An 18,111-nucleotide genomic window follows, 5' to 3' on the forward strand; every position below is an offset into this window, starting at 1 on the left:
AACTTGCAAGTCGAGTTAAAGGAATTGTCTAACTGCTGCAGATGAAAACCAGGACAAATAGTCTAATACTTCATTTCTGCTGTAGACATACAGAAGAATTTTTATATAAACACAGAGGTTTCAAATAACTAAGTATATCCATTCAAGTATTGTTCTTAATTACAATTTTACATTTTAGGCCATGTTTATTGCACTAAAATTCTGAGGGACAAAATTGAACTTTTACTCCAATACAAATATTTACCTGCTTTAGTTACTAGTTAATGTTTTTGCAGATGAAGACTTTTAATGCTAAATGTATTAATCTAATAAATGATAATGTATTATTATTGGTTAACTACCTGGGAGTACATCAAGTAGCCACCAAAGGTACTTAGCTAACATTGCTCTTTATTTTTCTGTGATTACCATAACCTTTCTTTGCCATAATTAAGAGTTTGCCGATTAAATCTGGACGACAGTTTGACATTTATGTTATCAACAACATTACATTTCATTTTATTTACAACAAGTAGTTTGGTAGTGCAGTACTTTTATGTTTGTTCTTTGCCAAAAATTTTTGAGCTTGTTGTTTTGCACTTCAACTTGAGCAAAGAATTTGCAGCGAAGTACTTAGAAATGTACTGCAGTATTGAGTTAGTGTACGTCTACCACCTCTGCTAATAAATAATGATGCTGGTATGAGAAGAGGAAGTAAACAGACATGATAATGTGGCTTTAACTCTCAGCCCTGCTCCTCCTCGAGACAGAGGGAGAGAGAAAGAGAGAGAGAGAGAGAGAGAGAGAGAGAGAGAGAGAGAGAGAAATGTGATGTCACTGCGCGCCCCAGCCAATCAGGACCCGGTACGCTCAGGGCTGTGGGAGCACTCTTGCGTATTCGTGTGGCTGCTGTGTACTTGGTTGTGTGTATGTGTATGAGTGTGTGAGAGTGTGAGTGTGAGTGTGTGCGTGTCTGAATGCGAACAAGTTAATGTATATATTTTTTTCATTTTCCAAGCATCTTTCAATGAAGCAGTGGAAGTAATTCAGCCCAGCGACGAGTGGGACATTTTTCAGAGCCGCCCGAGGAAAAGAAAAGGACTTTTCACAATAGCGACTCCATGAAGTCGAAAATAACAAGTTTGCTAGGTACAAGCCACATCTACGCAGTTCAACTAATAGCTTTGACAGTAGCTAACTCGGAGTGTTCACTGTGTTGTTGTTTGTGTGGCTGGCAGTTTGACGTGTAGTGATGGTGCCGTGTGCCTTGTTTTAAATGAGCAAAGTCGCTTATTTTAGCTAATGACGCTATAATCGTCACGTAAGGAGCACTACTAAAACGTAGTCGTCGGGGATAAGCCATAAGTTTTTTTTTTTGTAAAAAAAAAAAAAATGCTCAAGACGCTGACGAAGAAGCTGAGAAGACATTCACTCAATGAGATCCATCCTTTCCAACTGAAGGTAAGTTTACAGACTTATTATTTCTCCAATACTAACGTTTTATTACAAGATAAAGGCAGCGTTTGTTGTTGTCAGTGGCCTAAAATGCCGTGTAACATATAGCTTGTTTGTGAACAGCGTGGCTTTTGTGTCTTGTGACTTAATTTGTAGGCCAGATGACTACCAAGCTTGTAACCTTGCCTGAATGGGATTATAAGGAGTTCATTAACCCCACCGAGCACACACACACACACACTCACATACAGCCACATGCACGGTCACACACTGTGACACAAACAACTTATTTTGGAGCTTGTCTGAAAATGTTACAGTCTGTTTTGCTTGGAGGTATTTTCTGTTTTTGACTACTTCAGCCCATTCCTTACCACGTTGAAGGGAATTTGCTTCCCATGGTTTACAGACCTGAGCCAAATGATCCACACGGCTACACTAACACATCAGCAAAACATGTGGCGTGTAAACAAGGTCTCCCACTAACCAATGGACACTCATTGACTCATAAACTCATAGTTTGAGAAAGTAAATTTCAAGAATAATGTGCCCAAAATTATTGGACTTTTAAGTCACTGTTATGACTGATACATTCATACATACATCCAGATTCTTTATCCATAGAGAGATGGGGAAGTGTGTGTGTATGTGTGTGTGTGTGTGTGTGTGTGGTGAGCAGGAGAGCTAGCAATGGAGGTGCCATTAAATGTATACTAGGCAATAAAAGAACAAACATTTAAGAAAGAACCTCATTGTTGCAAGTTATAATTGTCCCATCATTCCTAACTGTGCCCTCCAGTTTTTTCACACCAGAATTCCTCCATGTGCATGTTCCTCAATTGTTACTGCCTGCTCAGTTTAGTAGAGGCTGAATTTTATCCTTCATGGGTTACTAACTTGCTCCATCCACAACACTATTGTGCGTCAACCAACTGTACAGTCGCATGGCAGCCATTTTGTGTCAAAGTGCTCCTGTACAAAGGCCTGGCAGTGGATATAGGGGAAAGTGTGCCATCCCCATTGTCTACTTCTGTTTATGTTTGTTGATTTCTTCAGTGGTAGCAGTCTTTCTGCTAAAAGCAGTTAGTGTGATGGGAAAATGAGCAGTGAGTAGGCCTGGTGCCCTCATCCTAACCAGATCTACAGAATACTGAATCACAGGCTTTGTGAAAAGGAATTACCCTTAGAAATAGTACTACAAATAGTACTAATTCGGACTGGTCTGCAACTTTTAAAACTAGCATAAATATCTGAACTTATTTGGTTAACTCCTCCATCTGCATAAGCACCAAATTTTCATAATTTCAAAGTAATTGCTGATAACTGAAGACTTAAGAGTTGTTAGGAGGTCTGTAATACATGATTGATTCCTATGTAAGTTTGGGTCATCTGTTGATTTGTCTGATTATCTGAGCACTCTTGTTTCTTACAAGTGGCTTCTTAGCAATACAGCACTTTTCAAAGATTTCTAAAACTACTTCCATGTCATAATTTCTTATAGGAACAATTGTGTAGATCCACAGATATAAAAGAGAGATAATAGATTAGAGTTGTCCATGAAAAGGACATTCCAGTAATTTACTATTATACCTGAGTAATACAGATATTTTGAGGCCTGTACTGATAATGACACTGGGGGGTTTGTTATGTGACTTTACAACTTTCACAAATTCACAGTGCTAATTGGTACAGTATTTCTAAGAACATCCAACCTAGTTTGATCCTACAACCCTGGATTCTACATTTCCCATAATGCACCTGAAAATCTGGGATCTGTTGTTGCATTGGAGCTGGGATTGACATAATACCTAAGTTTGTCCGTGTTCAACAATAGCAGACAGGTCACCATTCAAACCAAGTAGTGCTTGTCAATTTAATCCCACTTCTAGCCATAGTTTTAGTTTTAGTGCCAAGCAGTGCCATAACAACATGTGGACAGATTTAAGTTTGATGGTAGGATAATTCCAGCTATTGTATTGACACACAGTAGGGCAGAGGTTTAAATAAACTATATGTTATTACACCTGTGACACTTTTGATGCACAGATGATCAATCTTGAACATTCAAGTCTGGGTTAAAAAAACACACCATTAGACCCGCTGTGCACGTCATATGCGTGTGTTTTACACACTCCTCACCACCAGTATATAAGGGAGGCTTTCGGATGTAAATTTGTCACTGAGCCCACACTAATGACATCAGCGTTATATCAGCTTATTGTCTTAGACTTAAAAAAGTTCCCTCCACAGCCAGAGAAATCATTTTGCAGCTGTTTTCACAGACTGAGTAATGCTTGTCATGACAAGTAAAACCATGTGCTTCACGTTGGCGCTGTGGCTCTTTTAAATGAATTAGCAGTTGTTATTTCGTTTAAGGGCACAATTTACCACAGGTACTGACAATAAAGATGAAGTTCTATATACATTGTTTATAAGCAGGTTACACCTTAATTAGCTTTCTGGTATGAACCTGGTTTCAGTCTAAATTAGTAACTTTTTATTGCTTGAGTTAAATGATGTGCAGCTGTGGTAGTGTTTGAGTGATGGAGCATCACTGGATAGCTGACCAAAGATCTCTGTAGCTCAGTTGGTAAGACAGTCGTCGACGGACCACAGGGTCAGTGGGGCGATCATTTGTAAAGTGCTTCAGGTAAAATCGCTGTATAAGTGGCCATTTACCTTTTCTAGTACCTTTTCTAGGACTAATCATGACTATTTATGATGCACTTTGCTTATGGGGTCTCTGGGTAAATTTTTTTTATTAGATGGGGAATAGTGTGATACTGTGCATGTCAATGTAGAAGGGCAAAGCTGATATGTGTGTGAAAAGGGGGGTATGACATTGTCATTGATCCAGCTTAAAAAGCTGCTCAGCGATGCAAGGGACTGACAAGGATTTTATTCAACTGTTCTTTACACACAAAAATACAACATTTTCTTTGCATGTATGCACAACAGCAGTGGCTATGCCTTATTTGTATGCTCTCACTTTCACTTTGCTTAAGTGTCTCAGTTCTCTGAATGGTTTCACATTGTCAGTAATTACTTGCCCTAATAGACATAAGTGTAGGAATGTGATGTGAATAACCGTTTACCTTTACCATCTATAAATTATGAGGGTGATAGAAACCTGCTAATTAATATAAACTGTGTCACAACACATCATGTTACACTCGATGCTCCCTAATACATGCAGAAATGTGCAAATATGTTAAGGTTGCACAAAGTATTAAATTTGCATAATTGAAGATTTGATTAGAATATTACATTTACATTTAGTGATTTGGCAAATGGTTTTATCCAAAGCTACTTAAAAGTAAGTGAGGTACTAAGCAAGCAAAAAAAGGTAAGTCAGGCAGAAGACACAAAGTAAAGTGCAGTTAGAGGAAATGTTTTTCAGAGGGAGGGGGAAAAATCATCAGTTTGAAGAATGTAAATAAAAATATATTGTTGGTTAGGGTTCAGATCCACTGAAAAATTCACATGTATGTGAAAGAACTGGAAAAACTTCCAAGGTAGTTTGCTAGTTTTTCTCAACTGATCTGTAATCTCAGGCTACAATAGAAATGCTAAACTCAAATATAATTTGTCATGCAAAGTACAAGATGAGTAAAATGTTGTAAAGGTTGATGAAAAAGTCCAGTGATTGACTTGAAGATGCTATTTGAATGATATAAGATCTAAAATGTATTAAAGCTATTACAGAGTTATGGATAGTGCACTAGCATGTGAGCGGCAGTAGGAGTGACAATAAAGTTCTCACTTGATTTCACGTCTCCTCCATCCCGATTTGTTTCAACTGTGAAAGTGATCCTAATGACGAGCACATGGAGGTCTTGTTCCACTTGTTTGTACATTTCACCTATGTCATAATGATTGAGATTATGTGTGGTGTGTGATATGTGGTAATACAGGGATGTTCAAAATGTGATATTTCAACGGCTACAGCTCTGGTAATATCCAGCCGGCTTTATACTTGTTAGAGCACTAGCAGGGGAATTGCACTGCTCTTCATCCAAAATGACACTTCTGGAAAGGCACTATTGCTTAGCTGCAGGGATTATGGTATGAGGCAGCCTGTCCAGGTTAGTGCAATCCAGGCTTAACCACAGCATTATACAAGAGCTGAAATGTTCCCCCTATGAATTTTTATTAGTACATTCGTACATGCAACTTTAAATGCATCAGGTAATTTGATAACACCAAGTCTAGCACCTGGTTAACGTGAGACGAAAACATGGAGACTACAAGTAAAGTATATTTATGTACTGGTATATCTGCTCAGTCTATATTTATTTTTTTTGTATTGTGTAATTGACGTTGTATAAGAACATGTACTTTTCTATGCTTTGGAGGTGGAACTAAGGCACTACATAAATGGAAATGTAACAAAAAACAAAACGAATTTTAGTTTACCAAGCACATAATTTTGTTGTACCTAGCTTGGCCATCTAACCATATCAGATATGCTTAAAAAAAATGTTGGATGTTTATTCACAAACTCAGACTGCATGAAATACTGATGTCATTTGTAACCACAATTCCTTACATTCTGATCTCGGATAACTCTAAGAAACAAATGTTATGACAAGTTTCCACTGTCTGGAAAATCCAGAATCAATAGAGGGTCTGAAACAACACTGGAAGTGAACACAGGTTTGCTTTATACTCCCAGATGAGATTTGTTGGTAATTCTTTTTTTTATGGTGTGACAGGCCTTTTGTAGTAATTCCTAGTGTAGTGTAGTTTACTGTAGTGAATATAGTGATAGTAATGATAGTGTATCTCTGAAAGTGAAGTAAGAAAGTCACTTAAAGTTGAAGGCTGTGAACGACACACAAGTTGTGTTTTGTGGTTAAGTATATTGTAAGTAACCAAGGCTCACGACTGTTACAACATATTGTGACAGAGCTTGAAACATAAACAGGTCTTAAATTTTAGTTCAGGTCAGCCTATATCCAACAGTACATTTCTATTGTGTGATTCATCAACAATCACAAAGGCCGTCCCTGAGGGTAAGGAAAGGCCAAATCATTACTGTTAGTTGGACGGACAATTACTGCTCTGTGGAGAAACATCAGACTTTCAGGTCAAAAGAAGTGCAGAAATTTAAGCTACATAATATGTAGCTTTAAATGGTAAAATATTGAGGAAATGTTGTGTGAACACAGATTAAAATTAATGCATGACTCTTTCATGGGTCTTTAATTTAGACATGCAGTGTATGACCTACCAGCATCACCTCATTCTTAGTATATAAGAGTTAAAAGTTCAAATAGTATTTCAGTTCTTCAGCGTCATGCTGCCCAATAAAAATCCACTGGATTTTGTGTAGCTGAAACTCTGAGCCAGCTACTTGCCAAAATATAATTCCTACCCTCAAATATTCCTTAGTGTAAGTTTCCATTGGAGTTAATGGGAAAACGCTGTGTGATGCTGTTTAATTTGAGACTCCCTGAGAGCCTCTGTTGTTTGTCCTTTACTGTGGCCGGGCTTGTTCATTGAGAATATTTCTCACAACCAGTGTATCACTAGAAAGCATGAAGGCAGCATCTAGGCTTCATACAAATGTCTTCAACAACAGCGTCAATACTCTTGACCTTAATATGAATATATATTTGATACCTTATATTTTATTTAGTATTTCAGAAGTTGTTTTATCATCACCATATTTGGTATATCTATTCCAGTGTTATGGCATAAAGAAACTGTGCTATTTTTTTCCTCTTACAGAAAATCAAACCTAGGCTAAATTTTTTTTGATGGTACATATCTATATTTTTAGTTGAATAACCAAATCTTAGCTATGGTGGCGTTGGTAATGATTGGACATTTTTGTGCATTTTAATGCACTACATTATGATGCTTGAAATTAAAAATATGAAAAGGGGGGCTCCAGCTTCAGTATGTGAAACCATACATTGGAATTCACACTTAACATAAATTAGATTAAGGTCTGCCCTCGTCGGGCTTTTAGGCCCTGGCTCCTTGCTCCACTTTTCCCCTCTTTTTGGAGAGCTTTACAAAGAAGATTAGGTGTGTGTGTGAATAGAAGGGAGGACAGTGTGTATGTTTTTGTGGATGTATGTGTGGAAGCACACACCAAACACACAGACACACACATACAAGCACAGATGGCAGCTGCTCAGCGAGGCCTCAGAGTGGTAATTACTGAGTGTGAGGCGCATTACTTAACTCTTAGTGCTGCGGTCTGCAGGGTATCTGTATTGTTACTACTACTGTAGACAAGGAATTGATTTTAAAGAGACAGTTCTGCTCAGGCTGTTGTGCCTGCCTTTTGTGAGCATCTGTATTGTAGCAAAGTATACATAAACTGAAATTAATATTTTTGGAAACTGTAGTAAGGCCACTATAGATTATTCCTATGACGCAGATAGTTGTACTTTTAATCCTGTGACAAACACTGTATCTGATATTGTGATCCTTCATGGATTTAGTGAAATTGGATCCTAGGCCATATTTGATTGAGTAGTTTGACTGAGAAGAGACATTAAACACAGCGGGAATGCAAAGAGTTAATTTGCCACGCAGAATTACATGGTATACTTGATCTACAGTATAAGATCCTTTTTCCAGATTTCCTACCATGGCAGTGGTGAGGGAGGGGAGAGTGATGACTCAGAGGGGGAAAACCAGGAGCTTGCACAGATTGACAGAGGTATGTCCCTCTGAAGTTAACGTGTTTATGTTGTAAACAGACAATGATCTTCTGCTTCATTCCTTTGCTCTCACACATACAATGAGATGTTTGAATTCAACAGATAATGTGCTGGTTGTGTAGATGAGGGCAACTGTAAAAAGAATTACACATTTTTCTTTGACATGTCCTGTTTATCTACTACCGTAGAGAGACGAAGAAATTGTGCCCTCACCCCCTTGGCCACCAGCCAGCAGCACAACCAGGGTCCCATCTCTCCAGCCCGATTACGACGTCTCCGCCTCCTTCTTGATGCCAATCTAGATCGCCATTCTTCAGAGGAAGAGCTTGAGCGAATCAGCTGTGGTGACAACAGGAAGTGGATGGCTGCACTTCCCCAGTGGCACAGCGATCACCACAGCAGCGCCTCTAGTGATGAGGAGGTGCGGGACCTCTGTGGATGTGGGACACCAGCTGCCTCTGCAAGGCCACTGGTTGAGCCAGGTACTTGCCTGGCTGCCTCTCCTAGTCCTGTTCACTTCAGCTCCAGCCCACCACGTAGCCTCAAGCCACCCCCAATGCGTTTTCAGCTGCAGGTGGTACAGCCAGTGGCACGGCCCATGATTTTAAGTCACTTTGACCAGTCAGCACCTTACAGGAAGTATCGGCACAGTTACAGTGGGGAGCCTGGGAGACCCAGTCTAGACCTGGAGAAAATGCAACAGGTTTGTATTCCCAGCCATATTTAGATACCTCATAACTATTTGACTAATTCCATCATAAACCTCAACCAAAAATACAACGTATCAGCGACATTCCAGTGATAAAAAAGCAATTCAAATCCTTACTATAAAGTGCTAATTACCAGTATTGTTGGTCTTTGTTAAAATGTATTAAAAAATAAAGAAGAATGAAGAGACTAGTATTTCCATCTAAATGTCTACTAAGGTACACAGTAACTTTCTACTGTGTTTTGCAGTATTTATGTTATGCAAAATAATAATAAAGTTGGCTGTATACATTTTAACAGCTTAAGTGTTACACTTATCGTCTCTCTTCCTAAGAACAGCTCAATTCTCAGTCAGTCACGATGTCTGCTTGGGACAAAGAAACACCTAAACCCCTCATGTTAGGAAATGCTAATCATGAATTTCTTCTGTGTCGTATTATGGTACAGTACCTGACAGGGTTATATTTCCATGTCTTTCCAGTTGTTCATTTTATATTGTACGCCACTGTGCCCAGTATACAATACAAATACAAATGCATAAAAACACATATTTTGACATTGTATATTTTCCCTTTAGAGAAGCAGCCCTTTAGAACTTTTTTCTATTTCTGCTTAATATGACCTACATTTGTGATCATATTTTCATATTTCATAAGTTACAAATCTAAGAATCCAATTAAATATATGAGTCAAACAATATACTTACTGCATTCAGTAAGTGGTGGGACCACCCTTTTGCAGCAAAAACCCTTAACCTAACATTTCTGGTGAATGTTTATCAACCTTGGAATTCAAAATTGAGGGATTTTCATCTATTCCTCTTTACAGATGTTGGTGGGCTTACTTGCATAAACTGCTCGCTTCAGGTCCTTACTCAGCATTTTTATAGGATTAGGAAAAGGACTAGACTTAGGCAATTTCATAAAATTATATTTCTTTTGCTTTAACCATTTTTTATTTATAAATACTTCAGTCAGAATTTTTCTTTTGAATGTGCTAGTACAGCTCAGAATTTATAGCTCCGTCAATGAGGGCAACCCATCTTGGTCCAGAAGCAGCAAAGCAGACCCATATCATGATGCTGCCTCACCCATATTTCACTGATGGCATAAGGTTCTCATGCTGGAAAAGAGAGTTTTGTTTTCACCAAACACTACTCATTCAAGCCAAAAAGTTCTACTTTGTTCTCATCCATCTACATGCTATTATTATTATTATGCTCATGGCATGATCAAATTCTACATTTTCATCTATGAACATTGATATTAACCACTGCAAGAGAGATCATTCCCTTCTTAGATGGTACCCTGGGGTTCTTTGTGACCTCCTGGATTACACAACTTTCTCTTCTGATCTTTTTTGGTTGACTACTCCTGGGGAGGGTTATGCAAGAATGTTCTTATTTTCCATAGTAAAAGAATAAATGTGATGTTTTTGTCTAGTTTATTTGGGTTTCCTTTTTTATGTTTTATTATGTCCCCAATTTCTATTTTTAGGGTTAGGATGTCGGATTTGTGTGGAAACCTGATTAGAATTTCTGTACAAATATGAGCTAAAACATAAAGGGTTCACAAACATTTGAGTGCCTCTGTACATATTAAAAATAAAAATAAAACTTTTAGGCTAAAAGAACAAAACAACCGTTACATTACCCCTGTGAACAACTGAAACTTCTATGTCGGGCCAAGGATTCAGTCCAAAAATACAATTATGTCCCTGCCGTCTACCCTACTAACCTCCGTACACACACACGCGGGCACACGTGCACACTTGCACAAGCAAACAAAATCTTCCCTTTCCATAGACGGATGCCTGCCACCATGGTGGTCTGGCTGGAGAGGGATGAAGGAGAGGGAGGCACGGATGGCAGATGTCCGCCCTCGTTTTGTCACAAAGGCTGGCGATAAAGGGGTGGAGGCAGAAAGAGAGGATTAAATACACAACAGATAAATGACAGCCACTAATGAGTCATGGAGAAGCTGGTCCGCTAATCATTAAAATCCAATACACTTGTTGGCCCACATCATGGATCGAAAAGGATGTGTGTGTCTCTCAGTGAGTGTGTGTCTGTGTGTATTTGTAGAGAAACTGCAGGTTTCAGTGGTCCATATGTCCATGAGAGAAAGAACAGATGCTGAGAGACAGCAGGCAGCATTGAGAGGGGTAAATAGAAAAAAGTGGAAGAGTTGTGTGTGTGTGTGGGGGGGGGGGGTGGGGGTGGGGGTGGGGGGGGGTGTAGGCGTCTATCATCCTGACTGTGTTTTGTGTCTGCATGTGTACATCTTCCTGTATCCGTGTGGCTGTATCCCTCTATGTTTGAATGTGTGTGGCCACAGTGTGTGCACACTCAGTCAAGTAGAATGGGAGGTGCTGCAGGGCACACAATAGGGGGCCTGCAGAGGTAGCTAGCAGCCACAGCTCCTCTCACCAATTAACCCCTTAGCTGAGCAACTTTCCCTCAAAAATTCTGCCTCAACTTAAACACCATCACGATGGAAGTTTTGTCACTGAGGCTTGTCCTTTGTTTAGCTCAATGAGAGAAGGACAACTGAGTTGGATCTTTAAAAGAAGACAATTTAAAGGGTAAAACCAGTGGGAGTCTGATTTGAAGGTAGAGGAGCCAAACCTTAAGAAAAGATCTTTTTTAGGCATTTTATTTTTTCCCAGTGTGACCTGCATCAGCTTAAGGGTAATTTAATCAAATGTCTTAGTAAACATTAGTCTGAACAAAATAGCCATAATTTCCCCAGACTCACTGATTTAAAAAGAAAAGACAAAACATAGGAAAATATACGAGCAGTAGATGGGGAGAGTAAAGGGGCACACACCAGTCTTCCTCCACATCACAGCAGTTGGAGTCTTTGTGTTTCCATTCTTTCTTGTGCTCTCTCACCACTCAGAAGCTACCTCACCGACTGGAGACAATTCATTGATTGTGTATGGACATGCATGAACATGGCAGGGAATGGGAGACAGGATATTGCACAAGTTTCACTGAATGACTGTATGACAGCTCCATTTGCCTCATTTCTTTTATCATTCTAACACTTCTGTTCACATTAAACAGTGTTGTGTGTTTGTGTGATTGTAAAAACTGCTACTCATATACTGGTTTTTCGGTGGCATATTTTTTTGTATTATGCTCAGTTATAATTAATTTTAAAATGAACATGAACTTCTAGTACGCCAGTAACGTCTTTGGGTACAAGACAACAGTGTGCTAATCACACAAGCATGCATCTTTTACACATTTTAGGGATTGTAACACACATAAAGGCGAGTTGCCACACAAGTTTGCTGCTGAAAGAGATGCTGCTTTTCCATAATTTTCATTGTGCATACTTGTTCTCCACAGAAAATGCTGCTGAAAAAGAACTGTGGAGGGAAAACACGGTCTATAAAGATTCGGGTGAGTTTGTTTTCGATTCAAGTTGTTTTCTACTACAAGTGAACAAAAGCCTCTCATTCTATTTTGTCATAAACCCAAAAAAGCTCTGGTGTATTAAAGACCCGGTGGGGATGGCTGTCATGAAGATACATTCTTTATACAAATGGTATTCATTTGAGTACAGACACACGCTTCCACACACAACTTTTCTTTTTATGCAGATCCCTAATACACAGACGAGACCAGGGTGTCCATTACACAGTGATAAGGTTGCAAGGTTGCAGTGCCCACTGAACAGCCCAGCCTGTCTTGTCGCCAGCACCTTCATGTCCATCCAACTGCATACTGAGACAGCATCTGGCAACTGTGTTTGTTCCCATGCCCTGTGCAAGCAACAGAGCTGTGCATGAGACGTTTGAAAATATCTCAGGTTTGCAAAAGAGCAAAGCCAACTAAATGCAGTTTACGTATGACAAAAACAAGAGGAAAAATTGCCCTTTTCCTCTTCTTTTGATCTCGTGCAACAACCCAGCCGTTGTTCATGTAAGGTGGTTTTCCCACATCCAATAATTATCCACCATCTCCTAACTGCATCTGCACATACGTTGATTTTTGTTTGTGGTGGGTAAGGGAAGCATGCTAGAGAGACTGGAACAAGCCTGGGCATCTTGGCACAGAGCAGGGTGCTCCAGAAGGATGCACAGTGTGGTGATAAAAGTGACGTTATTATCACATTGTGTGGGCTAGTGTCAATAGAACCCTATCACACACTTGTTTACGTACACACATACATGCACCAACTGTAACAGCTTCTAGGCTGCTCCAATCCTCTATATCTTGTAGGTATGTCCATTCTATATGATGTTACTGCAGATTCAAAAATGAGGATACACTTGGAGAGCATTTTATGAAGAACAAGTGAGTTGAGATGAGAGATGGAGATGAGGAAGAGGAGGTGGAGTAGTGTGCAGTTCCCTTGTTGTGCATTTCCAGGGATGAAGTCATTTTCCATTTATAGCCTGGCCGGCTGCTATCTGTTTAGCTCCACTGATACATAGAGATATTGCTCATTATCCTGTATTCTCGCTGGTGTAGTTGGTAGTGTTGTTGTCCCTGTCAGTGACGTCTGTGGGCACTGCGTATGTTTCAGATCATAGATTTTTCTTGAAGCGAGCACACAGGGAGTGTTTAGATTGATGAGTAATTTGGAGGCTTGTGGTGACTCTTTCTACCCTTTATGCCACTCTGCCGTGTCTCTTTTTCTGTTGCATCCATTCTCTGCTGCTACCTCTCTTGCCCTCTATCTCTCTTTCACCTTTTATCTGTTGATCCTCAGTTTCCTGGCCAGGATCCAGAGGAGACACTGGATCAGGATGGGGGCCTGGCTTTGAGGCAGGTCTGTGGTCTTGCTGCTAGAATGTATGTAAGAGAAGGAGGTCATGTGGAAACAGGGCAGCTTTGGCTCTCTCTGATGCTGAGGCCTTCTCCCTTTAAGGGCTGAAGGTGAATAGAAGAGTGTTAGCCTTGCTGGCTACAGCCTGGGAAGCTCCTGACAGGGTTTTGGTTTGAGCCACTGTAAAGAAGAGAGGGTGATGATTGATGAAGGTGAATATAATGGTGCAGATATGCAACAAGTTGAAGGAGAAAACTAGGCTGAAGGAAAGTGTTCTCCATACCCTTTTAATCTCTTGATTGAGGTGAACTGCTTGGCTTCAATATGGTGAACAGTTTTGGACCTAACATGGGAAAAAACATGTTGTTGTTAAAGGAACAGTTCAACATTTTGAAACAATGCTTATTTGCATTATTACTAGAGCTGATCAATGTAAGTTTAATTTAACATGCAATTTCACCAAATTTCCTCAGTGCAGACAAGCTATGAATGATTAGTATACTCAGCAATGCACAAAATATGATAAAAAGTAGTCGTTCATGTTGGTCGTACATATAGTATGCATGCACGCACACACAGGTAAAAACTTCCCCAAGACAAACTTATCTACTTGTCCATCAACTTCTATACTCAGTCTTCCTTTAAAGTTTTTTTTTTCCTACCATCTTCCTCCAATTCTCCCTCTACTCCCCACCCTCCACTTTTTCTTAGCCGCACACACCATTAGTTGGTATAAAAAACAAACAAACATACAGACATGTCACCAGTGTACTGGCGTAGCCCCTCTCTCATGCTGACAGCAATGATCTCCAGAACATAGACTGAACTTATACAATAAATTCACTCAAGGTTTGGATCCAACAAGTGTTCAGATGCATGTCAGCTGATACCTGGCTCAGCCTGGCATCTCTTATTATTGTAATGTTAGAACACTATCTTACCTGCAGTTTTTGCGATTTGAAGATTGCGTTCTGTTAAATTCAGATTGATTTTAAAAGGATTAGTCGTTCAGGCTGTTTCTTGGTATCCCATCCTTCCCACTACAAAAACAATGTTGGTGACAAGACATTACATTGTCATTAAATGGAGGAAGAGAGCTTTTCTATCATTTACATGTCTTTATATTTCATTTTCTTATAAAAAATAATGTGTGTGACATTTTGCCCTTATTTCATAGTGCCGAGTAAAGAGGTGGACAGGAAACCTTGCTGTGTGAGATGCAGCAAGTCCCCTGCTGAACTTGACCCTAGATATTGTGGTAATGTGGGATATTTAAACAGTTAGAACCAGGGCAGTCCTATCCTAACTATCATTTTCAATATCATAATCACATTCATTTTGATTCCTTCTAAAAGATCCTAAAACACTGCTAGACCAACACTACATTTACATTTAGTCATTTAGCAGACGTTAAAAGCATGTGAGATTCTGAGATTTCCTGCAGTATTGTTTGTTTTATAATGCTTTGCCATGACTGAACTGGAGTATTTTTGAATCGGGAGAGCTGGAGTAATCCATGAGGATTGGGGAAATACTTTCTGAATTTGGATGGGTGTGGTCATATGATTAAAAACAAAAGGATGTAGAAACGGTCACCATGTAATCTTTCGTCAGTATTTTAGAATAAAGAGTATCTGGAAAGTTAGCACTGGAACTCAAATGTATGTAATGCATGTGAGGCAGCAGCTGGAGCTCGGGCTCATACACAGTTTTAAAGGAGCGAAGAAAACATGATCAGCACTCCACTGCATAAGTGCTCTTGTTGGAAGGCCAAATGTCTCAGTCCCACTCACAGCATACAGATGCCCTAGTTCAGGGCCCCACTGTGAAACCTTTAGCCCCCAGACCCTGTGTCTTGTAAATGAGTTATTTTTATTTCCCTAAAATGTTAAACTAGCAGAAATCCAGCAGCACAACGTGGAAATTTTTTAAATCTGCAGATTGGGATCTAAAGTAATGATCAACAGGACGGCCATATAACTACACTACCTCCCCAGAGAGAGACATTTTAACCTGGCGTTTTAACTCAGCCTTTCAACTCCTGTGTTTAAAGTATGCAGAAACTAAAGCCTTTGTACTTTACTTGACCATTTTGGGCCCTAAATGTCTGCAGATGTGACAACAAGACAACTCTTCAGAGACAGAGAGCACTGATAGGGAGTCATCCTGATGTATGACTCTCCCCCACAGTTGGAATGACTTGCAGCTACCATACGGAGAACATCTTAACACAGTTCACATGTATTTAGTTTAATGTAATGTATCCTTGGGCTGTTATTTGTTTTCCCACTTCTCAGTTTTGGCCTGTTTATACTAACACTGGTAGATAGAACGCGTCTAAGTGGTTTTGGGAATTGTTGCTGTGGCTCAGTTGTCAGTGCTGCATCTCCGTAGACTTCGGCTGAAGTCATAGCAACACTTTACAGCAGCGTTACATGCACTGTTAACGGGGTACTTTCAGAACAGTGACATCACTGGATTGTTTTCCTTAGGGGGTTTGTTAGCATCTGAATGGAATCGATCCGTCATAGGGATGTTGTATCTTAAATCTGAGAGAGGTGTCAGGTAATGAGGATATACATCTGTTAGTCTATGCGGCACAAAGGTTTATCCATGGGATCAGCTCCTAATTACAAAGAATTTGTCTCAAGGCCCCTAATCTTTCTCAGTCCACCTTCTCATAAACTTCACTCCCCCTCAGCAGGCTCTGGAGAAAGTGCTGCCTCACTGCCAAATCCAACAAAGCCATTTCCTGTAGTTTCCTGTAGGGATGAAAATGACCAGGGCTAATTTTAGCCAGAGGGCCTGTAGAGCTAGAAGAAGTATGGTTCTGCTCAGAGGGGGGCGATGTCTGTGTGAGTGGAAAAGCATTCATGTCACCAAACCTGCAGTGCAAAAATGTTCTCACAAGGGCCAGTCATTTTCCCACGATTGCTGGTCTGGGTTTTAGTGACTGTCTTATGACAAATTCACAAATGTTTAATGCAGCCAGTCACTTTTGATGTGAACTTATGTATAGTAACTATGTTTCCATATAAAAACTCAGGGACAGGAGGTAATCTACACTTTTTACATTTCATGAATGTTCAAAACTGGATTAACTACGACATCTACCTGTAACAGATCCATGACCACCCATCTCTTTCTCTGTGTCTCCACAGAATCTGACAGGCAGTCGTCCTCCACCCAGGTACACCTACGATCCCTCCATTTTTGCTTTCCGTTCCTTAAGCACAGTGCCCCCCTGCAGGCCCATGACCCCATCCGAGGATCCTTCGTGCTCATAAGGATATTTATCCACCACCAGATAATCCTCTCACCCCCTCTCTTCATTCCTAGCCAGCTGTGTTTTTATTCATGGCTTCTGCAGCGACTACAGTGACTGAAAGCGACCACTAGAATGACATTTGTGTGATGGTCAAACTGTTGTACACTCAGGTAATCTGACCCTGTTAAAGCTTTCACTTTGATCATTGTTCTCCACATGATATCCGCAGGAACACTGGGAGAATAAAATGCCGTCAACACAATATTTCCAAGGATGCATCAGGTATTGCATATGTTTAGCGGTCTCTAAAATTATTCCTGTCATTAGAGGAAGAATGAACAAGGAACAAACCTGGACTGTGGACCAGAGGTGGTACAAAGGGACAAACCTGACTTTAGCTCTGGGGTGGAACACTATGATAGGAAATGTTGCATGTAAGACAATCAAAAGGTTCTTTCGATATGATTACTGGAGATCTTGTAAGATTCTTGGTAATGTCATATACTAAACACGCGTGGTGAGTCATCTGATGTCTTGTTAATGTCGAGATGAACAAAGAGAGTGGTCCTGCTGGTCTTCTTTCAATGTTAATGAATATGCAGGTCATGATGAGCTATAACAAACATATATGACTGTAGTTGAATAGTCGACCTTGACCTTTTGATGTACGTTTCTTAATGAACTTGTCACTTTTTAGTTCAGGTCAAAGCTATGTAATCCTATCCTCTTTGCTTGCATGATTTCAACTGCTTTTGCAGAAAGAGAGGTATATGGAAATACGGACGTATGAGACTAGTTTGCTGCACATTTGGCAAGTGTAACTGATTGTGTGTTATGCATAGCCTACCTGTAGTGTGCCATTTTCTTCCCCCTCCCAAATGTTGTATGACCACTGGTGTATCTAAAACGTCCCAGTACTTTCTAACGATCTCTTAATGCCTTGAAATGACATTCCTGTTTTGTTGACTTCAACATGAGGTAGTTCTCAGCTCCTGAAATGAGCTGAGTGATTGACTGATTAAACATAATGTCACCACTGTAAGTTTTGCCGAAGTGAATGTAACATTGTGACGTTTGTGTCCATTGTTGCACATAAATGAATCAATAAAAACCCTATGGCCTCTTGTTTAGGAGATGGATTTTTACTTAACTCAATACCTAATTACTTGTAACATAAAAAGACAGATGGCAGATGGATGACAAATTAATGTTCTTAACAAACAGGACTGACCTGTAAAGGCAC

At 39.9% G+C, this 18,111-nt stretch overlaps 1 protein-coding gene across 6 annotated transcripts; it reads left to right on the plus strand.

The window, feature by feature from the left end:
- The first annotated feature begins 856 nt into the window (after positions 1 to 856).
- On the plus strand, positions 857 to 17,994 carry si:dkey-16j16.4 (uncharacterized). Of its 6 annotated transcripts, XM_067478665.1 has the most exons (7): positions 859 to 1,440; positions 8,029 to 8,110; positions 8,300 to 8,814; positions 12,175 to 12,228; positions 13,544 to 13,603; positions 14,778 to 14,858; positions 16,762 to 17,994. In XM_067478665.1, exons 1-6 carry the CDS (start codon positions 1,372 to 1,374, stop codon positions 14,814 to 14,816), a joined length of 819 nt encoding a protein of 272 aa, XP_067334766.1. In that variant the 5' UTR covers positions 859 to 1,371; the 3' UTR covers positions 14,817 to 14,858; positions 16,762 to 17,994. The 6 variants fall into 6 exon arrangements, with proteins under 6 accessions (XP_067334763.1, XP_067334762.1, XP_067334766.1 ...); XM_067478662.1 differs by lacking the exons at positions 13,544 to 13,603; positions 16,762 to 17,994 and adding an exon at positions 12,429 to 12,637 and having other exon boundaries at positions 857 to 1,440; positions 14,778 to 14,794; XM_067478661.1 differs by lacking the exons at positions 13,544 to 13,603; positions 14,778 to 14,858 and adding an exon at positions 12,429 to 12,637 and having other exon boundaries at positions 858 to 1,440.
- The last annotated feature ends 117 nt before the right edge of the window (positions 17,995 to 18,111 follow it).

The sequence above is a fragment of the Channa argus genome, chromosome 16 (assembly GCF_033026475.1).
Source record: "Channa argus isolate prfri chromosome 16, Channa argus male v1.0, whole genome shotgun sequence".
In the NCBI taxonomy this organism is placed as follows: Eukaryota; Metazoa; Chordata; class Actinopteri; order Anabantiformes; family Channidae; genus Channa; species Channa argus.